Source organism: Bos taurus, chromosome 17 (assembly GCF_002263795.3).
Source record: "Bos taurus isolate L1 Dominette 01449 registration number 42190680 breed Hereford chromosome 17, ARS-UCD2.0, whole genome shotgun sequence".
Classification (NCBI taxonomy): domain Eukaryota; kingdom Metazoa; phylum Chordata; class Mammalia; order Artiodactyla; family Bovidae; genus Bos; species Bos taurus.
In genome coordinates this window covers 72,466,762-72,479,632 of record NC_037344.1, presented here as the reverse complement: position 1 = coordinate 72,479,632, position 12,871 = coordinate 72,466,762, and the positions used below count along the sequence as shown (strand labels likewise).

At 57.2% G+C, this 12,871-nt stretch overlaps 1 protein-coding gene across 4 annotated transcripts in view; it reads left to right on the top strand.

Annotated features, from left to right (window-relative positions):
• The first annotated feature begins 3,507 nt into the window (after positions 1–3,507).
• MED15 (mediator complex subunit 15) overlaps positions 3,508–12,871 on the top strand; it is a 45,170-nt gene continuing 35,806 nt past the window's right edge. For 2 of the 4 annotated variants that reach the window (XM_010814253.4, XM_010814252.4), the window contains exon 1: positions 3,526–3,674. In XM_010814253.4, coding sequence (XP_010812555.2) covers positions 3,607–3,674 — 68 coding nt within the window. In that variant the 5' untranslated portion in view covers positions 3,526–3,606. 4 annotated transcript variants of the gene reach the window in all.

Here is a 12,871-nt window from a genome sequence, read left to right as displayed (position 1 = left end):
TCTCATCAACGAGTTAATGAGAGTTGTGGTTTTACTTTTTCCAAAAAATGTTTTAAATTAATTTTAAAAATTTTTTTAAATTAATTAACGTATTTTTGGCTGGATCTTCATTGCTGAGCGCGGGCTTTCTCCAGCTGTGGCACATGGCCTCCAGATTACGTGGGCTCAGTAGCTGTGGCGCCTGGGTTTAATTGCCCTGTGGCATAGGGGGGATCTTAGTTCCCCGACCAGGGATCGAACCCACGTCCCCCGCGTTGAAAGGTGGCTCCTTAACCACTGGACCACCAGGGAAGCCCCTGAAACCACCTTCTTTTCATCAAGATCACACACCTGCTCTCAGGATGTAATGAAGCTCAAGTTACTTACGTGTCATCACAGAAAGAATTCAGTGAGAGACAAAGTGATAGGTGAGAAGCAGGTTTATTTAGAAACACTCCATGGAAAGAGTGCAGGCCATCTCAGAAGGCGAGCGTCTCCTGCGTTGGTGGGTGGACTCTTTACCACTGAGCCAGCAAGGAAGCCAAAAAAAAAAGCGACTGTACTCCAATAAAAAATAAAGTTTCTACTGTGTTGCTTTTAGAAGCAACAACTGCCCCCCACCTCCACACTCATAAATGATTGCAGGCACAGAAGAGGGGTTACATCTGGCAAGTGCTGGCATGGACATGAGACAGGAGAGAAGGGCGCAGGGCGCAACCTTTAAAAGAACAACATAGCCCTTGAGGACAGGACAAAAACTAGTTAGAATTGCCAACGTCCAAGAAGGTGGAAGATTTGACTTCCAGTGGACCTGGGCCTCATTACGCACCCATTGTAATATAATAGCATCTAAATGATGTGCTCACAGGAGCTGAGATTGTTCTGAGGCTGACAGTTCAGTTCAGTTAAGTCGCTCAGTCGTGTCCGACTCTTTGTGACCCTATGAACTGCAGCACGCCAGGCTTCCCTGTCCATCACCAACTCCTGGAAGTTACTCGAATTCATGTCCATTGAGTCTGTGATGCCATTCAACCATCCCATCCTCTGTCGTCCCCTTCTCCTCCTCTCCCTGAGGCTGACATCTAAGGCCAAAAAAGTGGGTGGTGGCTTGGTTCCCAGAAATCCCCACCCAATCTCCAAAATAGTTGGAATAACCCTCCCATTCATTAGTCTATGGAATTACCCAGCCCTTAAGAAACCACCACATATTTTGGGACTGCTATATTTTATCTATGGAAAGTGTTTCTTTCTAAATAAATCCACTTCTTACCTGTCACTTTATCTCTCGCTGAATTCCTCCTGCCTGGAGACATAAAGAACCTTAGCTTCATTAAATCCTGAGACCAGGTGTGCAATTCCAATTAAAAGACAGTGGGTTCGAGTCTCTCTAAGAGCTTCCCTAATGCGGGAGACCTGGGTTCGATCCCTGGATCGGGGAGATCCCCTGGAGAAGGAAATGGCAATCCACTCCAGCACTCTTGCCTGGAAAATCCCATGGACAGAGGAGCCTGATAGGCTACAGTCCATGGGGTTGCAAAGAGTCCGACACGACTGAGCGACTTCACTTTCACTTTCACTTCAGGTCTCAGTCTGGATTTTGGCCAGGTCCAGTCCCCTATCCGAGGTGTACGGTTTCAGGAGGGGCAGAGTGAGGGCAGCACCAGAGTGAGGAGGGGGACTAGAGGGGTCCCCGTACAAGGCTGGAAGGAGAGGGCCAGAGCCCCCAGGAGGGTGTGCAAGGCTTTGTAGAGGGAAGCTTCCAGCTCCTGCCTCTGCAGGGCCCAGCATGGTACCCACCAAATGCGTGGCCAGTGACAGGGTCCAGCTATGGCGAGGTGGTCTCGGGAACCAGTAGAGTAGAGGTTTGGCCCAGCACCTCGGGTAGCTTGGGAAGGGATCCTGCCTCTGGTCAGTTTTGCCATTTCCCCGCTGCAGTCCATTCAGGACCTACCTTCCTGTCTCTCCCCCTCTCCCTGAGGCCAGTAGGTCTGTGGCCGTCTCTGCCTCTCTTTCCCTGGTCACCATCCAGACTCTAACCCAGCTGTCATCGCCTCTGGACCCAGATAAACGGATAAGTAGAAATAAAAGTCTGGAGCAAACACCAAAGGGGACAGCACTTAAGTTTATCTTGATAAATTCTTGACAATGTTCTGAGCCTCTTCGTCACAGGGAGCGACAGTAAGGACAGGAAAAAAAGTCATTGAATTGGAGATATACAATATACATAACCAGTATTTAGTTCATGAATCACTTGGTTTATTGAACACAATTAGCACACAACACAAGTTAGTTGAAGCACACTTTAAGAGTGAGCTATATGATACGTGTATTAGATCTCAGTTTTATTAAATGTGCAAGAGGGACAGAGACAGGACAATGAACCATTCCAGTCAGCCTGAGGGTGGCCAAGACATGGGCTTTGGGAGCTAAAACTGGGAAGTCCTAGGCAAACCAGCACAAGTTGATCACCGCAAGGACAGAATTTTTTTGTTGACCTGGACACTTGTGGGATCCTAGATCCCCACCAGCAGTCAAACCTGCGCTCTGTCAAGTGAAAGCTTAGAGTCCCAACAGCTGGCCTGGCAGCGAATTCCCAGGACAGAATTTTTAAAAATTACTTTTGAAAGAATGAGAGCAAAAAAGTTTGAAGATGTGACCAGCTGTCCATCACTGCAAGACGTGAAACCTGAGGACAAGAGGGGCCCCTCTGGGGAAACTGCTCACTGCCTCCTCTCCCAGTCCTGTCCCCTACTCCTGCCTGGGGCTCAGGGACACAGAGTGGACACAGCCCCTCCTGGGCCGGCGCTTCGCAGGCGTCGGTAGGTGTCAGTTCCTGCTCCACGAAGCCCATCTTGGTGACTGTACGTTCATTCAATAGCCTCTGTGGAGCACTTGGGCTCAGGATTTTTGTCACCTGCCTTCCCTCCCCAGGGGCACAGACAGAGCCCCATAGGATCAATCTGGCAGAGATTTCATCCTCCTAAGAGTAGCCTCAGGCTTCACCCCCGGGGCCATTCCCGCCCGCCTCCAGCTCCCCCTGCCTCCTCCACTGGGCACATTCGTGTGCCTTTCGTGAGCATCTGGACTGTGTTCTCCACGGACAGTGCTGTTGGGCCAGACGGGAAAGCCTGTGCTGAAAAATGAGCAGTGTGGTTTGGGTTCCTCACATTCCCAAGCCCTAGAAAACAGAGCCATTGGTGGGATATGAAGTTCCAAAAGTCTCACGGAGAGAACCAGGGTCTGGTCCGTCTTGGGATGCGACCGCAGGAAGGGCCGAGCAGATGCTGAAAAATCTTTGATAAACAGTGTCTCCAAAGCATCCGCTCAGATAGCGTGCGGCTTCGCGCCGCCTCCCTGATTGGTGCGGACGCCCTGGGCTCACGGGACCTGCACGCAGTAGGGCCACAGGCCAAGCGGGTGAGCCGGAGCGCGGCGCGCTGTGGGGCGCCCGCGGACTCCATTTCCCACAAGCCTGTGCGCGCGCGCGCGCCCCCCCATTTCCCACAAGCCCCTCTCCTCTTCCGGCGCGGCCGAGGCGCCGCCGACGGCTTCCGGGTTTGGGCCTGGCTCCGCGACTGAGGCGGCGGCGGCGGAGTGGGGCACGGGAGGTGGGAGCTGGGCACCGGCATGGACGTTTCGGGGCAGGAGACCGACTGGCGGAGCCCCACCTTCCGGCAGAAGCTGGTCAGCCAAATGTGAGTAGGGGCCGGGGCGGCGGCGCGACCCCCGCCCTCCTCCTCAGCCCCCTCCCCGGCTCTCCTCGCGGCGGGGGGCGGCGCGGCCGGACGGCGGGGTCCAGGGCGCCGGGCCGCGGAGGGGACCGGGCCGTGGCCCTCGCCGTCCCCCCTCCCTCCCCTCCGGGCCGCGGGCTCTCCTTCCTGGGCTGAACTCCTGGAGCGGGCGAGCCCCGGCTTCTGAGTCATCGTCCTGAGCTTTCGCGTTCGCCCTTCGTGTGCTCCGGAGGCGGCGGCCTTCCCCCGCTCCGCGCCCCGCTGCGGCCGGAGGAGCCCGGGGCCGCCCGTGGCGGCGTCCGCAGCGCTGGGCGCCTCGCGCTTCCTCCTCGGAGAAGCGCCTGAGGACGGGAGGCGCGGTGGGGGCGGGAGTCTGCGGGCGACCCCCTCCCCGGCGCGGGCTTCGCCGGAGGGCGACAGGAAGAGGCCGTCAGGAAGCGACCTTCGGTCGGCAGTGGGCGTGAAGAGCTGGGGTTGTTTGCCTCCTGCTTGGTCTCAGCTGCTGACCCCTCGAGGCTAGGGGCTGCCTGGCGCCCGGGGACTTGGCGCGCCGAGCTCCCGCTTCTCCGCAGTGGCCGCTCGCGGGTTTACTGCCTTCTGCTAGGGCTTGCGGGGCCGGCGGGGATCAGCCCCCGCCCCCGGGGGCCGCGCCGCCGCCTCGGGGCGCAGTTACAGCGCCGGCTTTCTCGTTCCGGAATTGACAGTTCGCTTCAGCAGGCCAGGAGCAGCGTTGGGGAGTAGGCGACGCAGAAGTCGAGCCCCAGAAAGACGAGTCGGAGTGGGAAGGGCCGTCACCGCCAGCTGAGGCTTGGAGAGAGTGAGCCCCCGCCGCGCAGCGGGGTGGTACTCGTGCTAGGCTGAGTCGTGGGGTTTCAGGAGACGATCGTGCAGCGAGGGCGAACGGGGGCGGCCAGTTAGTGGTGGAAGTGCAGCGCTGGGGAGGTGAGCCTCTGTTTGGCACGGGGCCTGCCTGGAGGTGCTGAGATGCCAGAGTTGGGAAGATCCCTCGATTTCCCCACCCTCTCACCCCAGGCGGATCAAGAACAGAGAGAGGCCAGGAAGGCCATTCCGAGAGTTCTGAGCTCTTGGGGGTCTGGGGACCTGTCGTTTTTCATGCTTGAATTCCCCCCTGCTAGAGCCCTGTCTTTCTCATCGCTCCATAAAATCGCTGAGGAGTGACCTAATCAGGGAAGTGCTTATAAAGGCCTGCAGGAGACAGTGCTGGAAAGTGAAAGAGGAAGACGATCCCAGGGAAAGAGGAGAGTGAGTGCGGTGGATGGCCCTTGCTGACTAACTGGTTGGAGGGGGTGGGGTGCAGCCCTGTGGAAGGAAGGAAGTGGGGGAAGGCAGGGAAGCCGGCAGTCCAGGGCAGGCAGTGGGGACTGCCGTGGAATGGTCTGGGACGGTTCTGCCCATGTTGCAGACTCAGTGCAATCTTGAGGCTTGGTCCATTTCTGGGCTCCTGTAAGAAAGGTCCCCAGGTCAGAGATTTCTCTTGGAGGAAGCCTGGAGTTTGAAGACGGGAGGAATGAATTGTCCCCGAAGGAAGTGGGGCAGGTAGGGGCGTGTCTGAGGGCTGGGGGCCACTAAAGAGGACAGACTGAGTGCTCCTCGATTCAGCCCTCTGCTTCCAGAGAACCTGCGTCCTTTTTGTTTTATTTTTGCCAGATTGGTGCTTAGATACTACTTTTCTGTTGCTGCCTACAATTTGTTTTGTTTAAAAACAACCGAGGTGTATTATTACCCAGCAGATTCTGTAGCTCAGAGGTCTCAGTGGGCTCAGCTGAGTCTTCTCCCCAGGGTCTCCCAGGGCTGAAATCAAGATGTTGGCAGGTGCCTTTCCTCCTGGAGGCTCTGGGGGTAGAATTTGCTTTCAGGCTCCTTCAGGTTGTTGACAGTTCAGTTCCCACACAGCTGGAGGCCTGAGGCGAAATCGGGCCTCCCTGGCTGTTAGCCTTGCCAGGGTCAGTCTGTCTTTGTTCCTGGGGGCTGGCTCCATTCCCTCCCACACCCACATGCCCAGCTCCAGCAAGGGTGGGCTCTTCTGCCTCATCCAGAAAAAAATAATTCTCTGCTAGTGGCTCAGAGTAGATTGAGCTTGCCAGGGTAATCCAGGATGTTGTCCCCGCTTTGAAGTCAATGCCTTGATTAGATCTGCAGAGGCCCTTCTGCCTCTCCTGTGGGTGTGTTCAGGGTTAGGGCCTGGGCACGGTGGGGAGCCCAGGATGAGCGGTTTCGGAAGCTGTCTGCCTCACTCGTGTTGGTGTTCTCAGTTCTCAGATTTTCTGTTTTCTCTCCAGGTTTCACTTTGAAAGCTGTGATTCTTGGTGTCTTGGTTTATGGTGTTCAGAGTTACAAAAGAAAGGTCAGGACACCTGGCATATTGTTACTTCTGACTTTCTACAGTGCTTATGCTGGCACTGAAAGTTGGCTGTCTTGGGAAATGGTTTGTTAGTTTGTTGGGTTATTTTTTGGCCCCTGCCACAGGGCATGCAGGATCTTAGTTCCCCAACCAGGGATTGAACCTGTGCTTCCTGCAGTGGAAACCTGGAGTCTTGGCACCTGGACCTCTGGGGTGGTCCCTTGGGAAATGTTTTGAGCCAAAGTAATTTATAGTTGAATGAGGAAAACCAAGTGGAGAACTGGGACGTTGCAGAGGGAGGGGAGCATGTGAGCACAGCGCTCTGCCCTCACCCAGCTCTGAGTCGCTCTGGAGAAAACGTGCTCGGAGCATGGGCTGAAGAAGCAGCTCCCGACTCCACTGCGGAAAGCAGCGTTAGTGGGGCTTGTCCGGAGGCCTTGCAGGGACGCCGGAGCAGCCTCTCCTTAGCTCCCACTCCCCGACTTCTGCCTCCCCTCGCTCCCTCCTGCCCTGCTGACAACTCCTCAGTGACTGTCCTCAGCGTCAGGACAGAGTTCGGATGGCCCGGCCTGGCCTCACCACCTCTCTTGAACCCCCACTCTTGTCCAGCCTCTCTGGTCTTTCAGCTTCTTGCACATTCCCAATTCTTTCTTTGTGCTTTCCCTTAAACAGTGTTTCATGGAGTATTTAAAGAACTCCACAACGGGTACACTCCCCCGCTGCATTCCTGACCAGCTCCTTCTCTTTATTGATAGGTCTGCTTCAATATCGAATTCTCCAGGTCCTGCCCACCCTGCCTAGAGTGGGTCACCGCTGTAATGTATCTCTGGCCCTTTGAGTCTCCCGCAAGACTCTGATCCTGTGACATTGACGCCTGTCGTGTGAAGCACTTGCTGAAGCGTGCAGGGGCAGCGTCGTCCTGGGGGCTGTGTGAGCCGCTGTCTCAACCACTGGCCTGGGCGACCGGCTCCAGCACGCACTCTGAAGCTTGGGAGCCCATACTTTCTCCACGTGTTAGCTGAGTGACCTTGGGCACGTCACCTTTCTGGTCATCTCCTCTCGAAGGCAGGAGTCCAGTCTGTCTCACAGGGCTGGCGGGAGGGGAACGGAGGGCTGGGGACTCTCAGTGATATGTCGCCTGATGCCCCCACCCCGGGCCCTGGCAGGAGGAGGGGCCAGTGAAGGTGGGGAGGGGGCCGATGGCACTTACCAGAGCCTCTGGGGAGCGTAGCTGTGAAACTCTTGGTGGCTCAGATGCGCTGCTTGTGGAACATCTGCTTTCCCCGCAGGACCGCGAGAGCAGCCCCCTGAGGGCTCCCCAGCTGGCCCTTGTGGGCCTTAGACCTGCCTTCTGGGGTCGTGGGGTGAGTGTTGCGCACGCATGTTCGGTCTGTTGGCTTCTGGAGAACAAGCATGTGTGAGAAGTGAGCAGCGCTGTGAATGTGAGAAAGGGCTGCCTTAAGCATCTCCAGAGACTCGTCTTGAGTTTTGTTTTGATACCTCCCACCCTTGAGTACAGCAGGTTGCACCTTCAGGCGTGGAGTGAATGAACGTCCGCTGGGCTGACAGATCCCAAGGGGAGGAGACAGGGCTCAGGGAGGGCAGCCCTGGTCAGGGCTCCAGTGGGGGGCCAGGGTCAGGGAGGGAGTGCGGAGGGGAGTCACGGGTCGGGGGGCAGCAACAGGTCAGCCACCTCTTCTGCCACAGCCCCCAAGGGACGTGGGGGATCCAGGTCTGCAACCTAGGAGGTGCAGAGATTTCAGCCTGGGCCGGAAGGAGCATGCCTTCCGGAAGGAGCTGTTACCCAGAAACAAAGCAAGCACAGAAGCTGAAGAGAACAACCAGACAGCGATTGGAAGGGTCTGGAGAGGCCTTCAGAAGGGAGGGAGCGTCCTGAAGCTTGCGCGTCTGGAGCCTGCCTGTGGCTTGTGGTCCCTCCCTAGGGCAGAAACCGCTGAGTCTTGGCTGATGCTTTTCCTGGCTTGGCCCACAGGCCGCAGCAGCCCTGGGCCTCCGTGGTGTGACTCTGGCCTTATTCTCCAGCGCGGAGGCTGCTGAGACCATCACTTTCTTCCTGGCCAGGTGTCATCCACGTGGCTGGGCTGGTGTCTGGGTACAGCCCACTACAGAATGTCTGCGCCCTGAGGCCAGGGGCCCTGTCTGGTCACCATAAGTCCCAGTGAAACAGCCAGAACGTGCTTGGTGAGATGCTGACTTCAGGGTCCTGAGCCTTGGCTCTGCTCCCCTAGACCAGGAATGAGAGTGGCTGAGGGGACAGGAGCCGTCCGTCACCCAGGGTTTTCTCAAGGCAGCTGAAACGGGGGGCATGCTCTGCGCCCTGCTGCAGTAGTTGGCCTGTTGGCTCACCCACTGCCTCGAGGCAAACTGCCTTTTCGTCTGAAAGAGTGGTCACGTCTCTGGGGAAACTGGGGGCGTGGCAGTTAACCCAAGCCAGATGCGCCGAGAGCACTTCGGTGGAGCCGCTGCCAGTGGGCAGCCTGCTGGCAGTTTTAGCCACTCCCCTTGGGTCACTGGGTCCCACAGGGTGGCTGACACAGCACCACAAGCCCCGCTGACCTTTGGCCTCACGGGCTGTAGCTCTCATATCGCTTCCTGGCTGGAAATCGTCCAGCTGTTGGTGCCATTCCTGACCTGGTGGCTGTGGCTGGTCCAGGACCCTACGTGGGCATTCTAGGGTGGGAAGTTCTCGTGAAGGGCAAGGGATACTTGCCCCAGAAGAGTATCCCTGAGGGCAGTGATGTCAGTTATGAACCCTAAAGGTCAATTTTTAAAGGAATTCTGATGGCTTTTTAAAAATTCAAAAAGGATCATAGAACCGAGTAGTACAAAGACCCCGCCACACCTGTGTGTTCAGCACTGGGCTTCAAGTTGTCAGCTCTCGACTCACGGACTCCACCCTCTGTCCCCAGTCACTCTGACACCCAGAATGTTTGGGTGGCAGCCGGTGGACTCATCTCCATGCCGGGATTCCTCCTCCAGAGTCTGTGCCTGCCTGCCTGCCGCCCCTACCGTGCCAGGCTGCCACAGACCCTCACGGGCGCCCAGCTGTGGACCTGGCTGACCCGCCTCCTGCTCGCTTCCCTGGCTCAGCACCAGGCCCCGTGCCCCTCGCCCGCCCAGTCGGCCCTCCACCCCGCCCCGGCGCTCTGTGACTGCCTCACCCAGAGTTTGCATCGGGGTTGTTGAATGCTTGGCAGCCCTGGTCTGAGCCCCTCGAGGCAGGAGCATCGAGAGCATTCTCGAGTCACAGTTGCTTCCTGCCTCTCCAGGGGTGACCGTGGGTCACCCGGATAGGTTTCATCTCAGAGTCTGAGAAAGTCACAGCACCACGCATGCGGGATGCAGGCAGGCTGGCGTCTGCACGAGCCATGGACATCGGGTGCCAGCTGAGTTTAAGTCATTACCTCCCGCTGGTTGTCTGAGTGATTTTAATTTTGTTTGTAATTTGTACACGTGGGTACTGTGTAGTTTAATAGTCAATATGTATTTGTTTGCAATCAGAAATCTTTTGAAGGAGAGGTAGACCCTGTGTGCAGGGAGGAGAAGGAGGGCCGCAGTCTCCTCCAGCTGCTGTGAGGTGGCGAGTTGCCCCGTGCTCTCAGTCAGAGTGGGCAGCCTCCTTCGCCTGGCCCGTTGCCAGCACAGTCGTCTGAAGGTGGTTCTGCCCTCCCCACCGCTGCTGAGAGGCTTCTGCTTTCCATCTGAAGCTGCCGGTCCAGGTTCCCTCCCCGCCTCTGCCCCATGCAGCGGGAGAGCCCCCACCAGACTCCCCGCTCCGTGCCTCCGGCCGCAGTCGCTTCTCCTCTTCACTCCTGAGCCCTGGTGGCTCCGCCCGCAGTGGTCCTGCTCCCTCCTGTGCTTGTTGGGCTCTGATTGGATGCGTCCTGGCACGAACAGAACAGGTGAACTCTCTTGCGGTTTGACACTCGTGGGTACTTGCTTTGCCTTGCCGGCTGTGTTAGAAGTCTGTGGGGAGCAGGACCTGGTCACCCCTCTGCGTCGTGCGCACCCGCGGTGCCTGGTCCCAGGTGAGGGGCGTCAGCGGCTGCAGGAGGCGTGTGGAGCCGTGTGGACGGGCGTCCAGGCTGTTCCTGGGTGCTTCTGCTTAGCAGATGAGCAAAGGAGTACCTGGTCCAGGAGACAGGGGAGGGTAGTTAGCAGCCCAGGCGTGGTTCCCTCAAAACCACAATCCAGAGGGCGGGGGGCGCGTCCTCCACTTTCATAAGAAGCTCTGCCCGTGAGGACGCCTGGTGGTCTCTTGCTTGGCCCTGTCACTGCCGGGGTGCGAGTCCGCCCCTGGTCGGGGGTCCCTCAAGCTGTGGGGTGTCGCCAAAGGCAAACAAGAAGGCGCCTCGCTGGCCCAGCGGGGCCGGTGGGTTATGGAGCCGCCTGAAGGAGTTGTGTGGGCCTGTCGGTAACGGGGTCTCCAGGCGCGGTAATGCACTTGGCACAGCGTGTGCCTGGGGAGACATTTGAACTTGTTGTTTTTGAGGCTGTTTGTGACGGCAGAGCGCTCGGGCGTGTCCTCTCTCTGCTCGCCAGTCCTTGCTGGGCTCTGCTCTGACTTGGTGATGAGCAGCGGGTGCTCCTCCTGACCTGGGGACCAGAGTAAGGGCCAGGGCGGGGTGTGACCCAGTGGCCTCTGCTCAGCCCCTTAGCATCCAGGCCGGGCAGGGCAGACAGGGGCAGAAGGCGCTGCCCAGGGCGCCTGCTCTCCGAAGCCTGTCCAGACTCCGGGGCTGGGGCAGTGCTCGCCTCATGCCTGCTGACCTGTCCTCCCCTCTTTCCAGCTTCCTCTCCGTCCTCATCAGAGGTGCGATGCGAGGAAGTGTTCTGGCCGCCCCTGTTGTCAAGTGGAGAGAAGGCCCTGTGGGCCGCCGGGGGCCCTTCACAGCCATCGGGTACTGAGAGTCACCCCAGGGAGGACTCGCAGACCCCTGCCCAGGGCTGAGGTCCATTTGGGCACTAAAGCTGAGGGTGGGGCTGGGGCCCAGGGCCCTCCCCAGACTCCCATCGTGTGTCTCGTGTTGAAGTAAGGCCCACCCGCCGCCCAGGCTGCGTCCTGGACGGGCGGCACCCTGTGCTTCAGCTGGTGCAGAGCTGGCCCTGCTTTCCTGACTTCCCGGCCACGAACCCCACGCTGTGCACCCCTGGGTCTGGGCTCCACTGAGTGTCACGTGAGCGATACTCGTCCTCGTGGGTGGCAGACTCTTCTTTCTGCCATTGCTCCGTGGCGCGGCACCATCCCGTGTAACGTGACCCTGCCCCCGGGCGGCTTGGCCCTGGCTCCTTGGGTGCAGCGCTGGCTCTCTGGACTCTGCCTCCAGTTCTGGCCTTCAGATTCTTAGCGCCAGCTGGGGCTTTTCCCAGGTGGCACCAGTGGCGGTTTCCGAGGAGCGGAGGGAGAGGATATGGGAGCGGGAAGCCCGTCCCAGCAGCGGTGGCCCATCTCCAGCTCCTGTTTCAGTCAGTGGGGGCTGGTGGGCACAGCCCTTCATTCTGTTCAGATAACATTGCAGATGATTTCAGAGCAGCAGAGTGTTTTTCATGCTTACTCTGCCCAGAGGTGGCTGTTGCTGACATTTTGATCTCTTTCCTTCAGTACTGTTTCTTTGGGCATATGACTTGATGTGTATGCATTTTAAATATGCCAGTACACACACAGCCCCGTGTTTTTGAAGTGGAATGATACTCTGAGTTCATTTGAGTGGTGGCTTTCTCACGACCACAGTCCCTGCCCTGGGACTCTGGCTGGGACTTGTGTGTCCGTGGTTCCAGTTCTCACGAGGCTAGACACAGTGGTTCCAAATGGGAAAAGGAGCACGTCAGGGCTGTGTGTTGTCACCGTGCTTGGTTAACTTCTGTGCAGAGTACATCATGCAAAGTGCTGAACTAGACGAAGCACAAGCTGGCATCAGGATTGCCGGGAGAAACGTCAATCACCTCAGATATGCAGAGGACACCGCCCTTATGGCAGAAAGTGAAGAGGAACTTAAGAGCCTCTTGATGAAAGTGAGAGTGGAAAGGCTGGTTTAAAACTCAATATTCAAAAAACTAAGATCATGGCATCCGGTCCCATCACTTAATGGCAAATAGATGGGGGAACAATGGAAACATTGACAGACTTTATTTTCTTGGGCTCCAAAATCACTGCAGATGGTGACTGCAGCCATGAAATTAAAACATGCTTCCTCCTTGGAAGAAAAGCTATGACCAACCTAGACAGCATATTCAAAAGCAGAGACATTGCCGACAGAGGTCCGTCTAGTCAAGGCTGTGGTTTTTCCAGTGGTCATGTATGGATGTGAGGGTTGGACCATAAAGAAAGCTGAACGCTGAAGAATTTATGCTTTTGAATTGTGGTGTTGGAGCAGACTCTTGAGAGTCCCTTGGACTGCAGGGAGATCCAACCAGTTCATCCTAAAGGAGATCAGTCCTGAATGTTCATTGGAAGGATTGATGCTGAAACTCCAGTACTTTGGCCACCTGATGGGAAGAACTGACTCATTGGAAAACATCCTGATGCTGGGAAAGATTGAAGGTGGGAGGAGAAGGGGACGACAGAGGATGAGATGGTTGAAGGGCATCACCAACTTGGTGGACATGAGTTTAAGTCGACTCCGGGAGTTGGTGATGGACAGGTATGCCTGGTGTGCTGCCGTCCAGGGGGTCACAAAGAATCGGAGATGACTGAGCCACTGAACTGAACTGAGACACGGCGAGCCTTCTGGTCTGTCTGGGTGGGCAGGGACTGGACCGACTTCCGGTCACTAGGGCA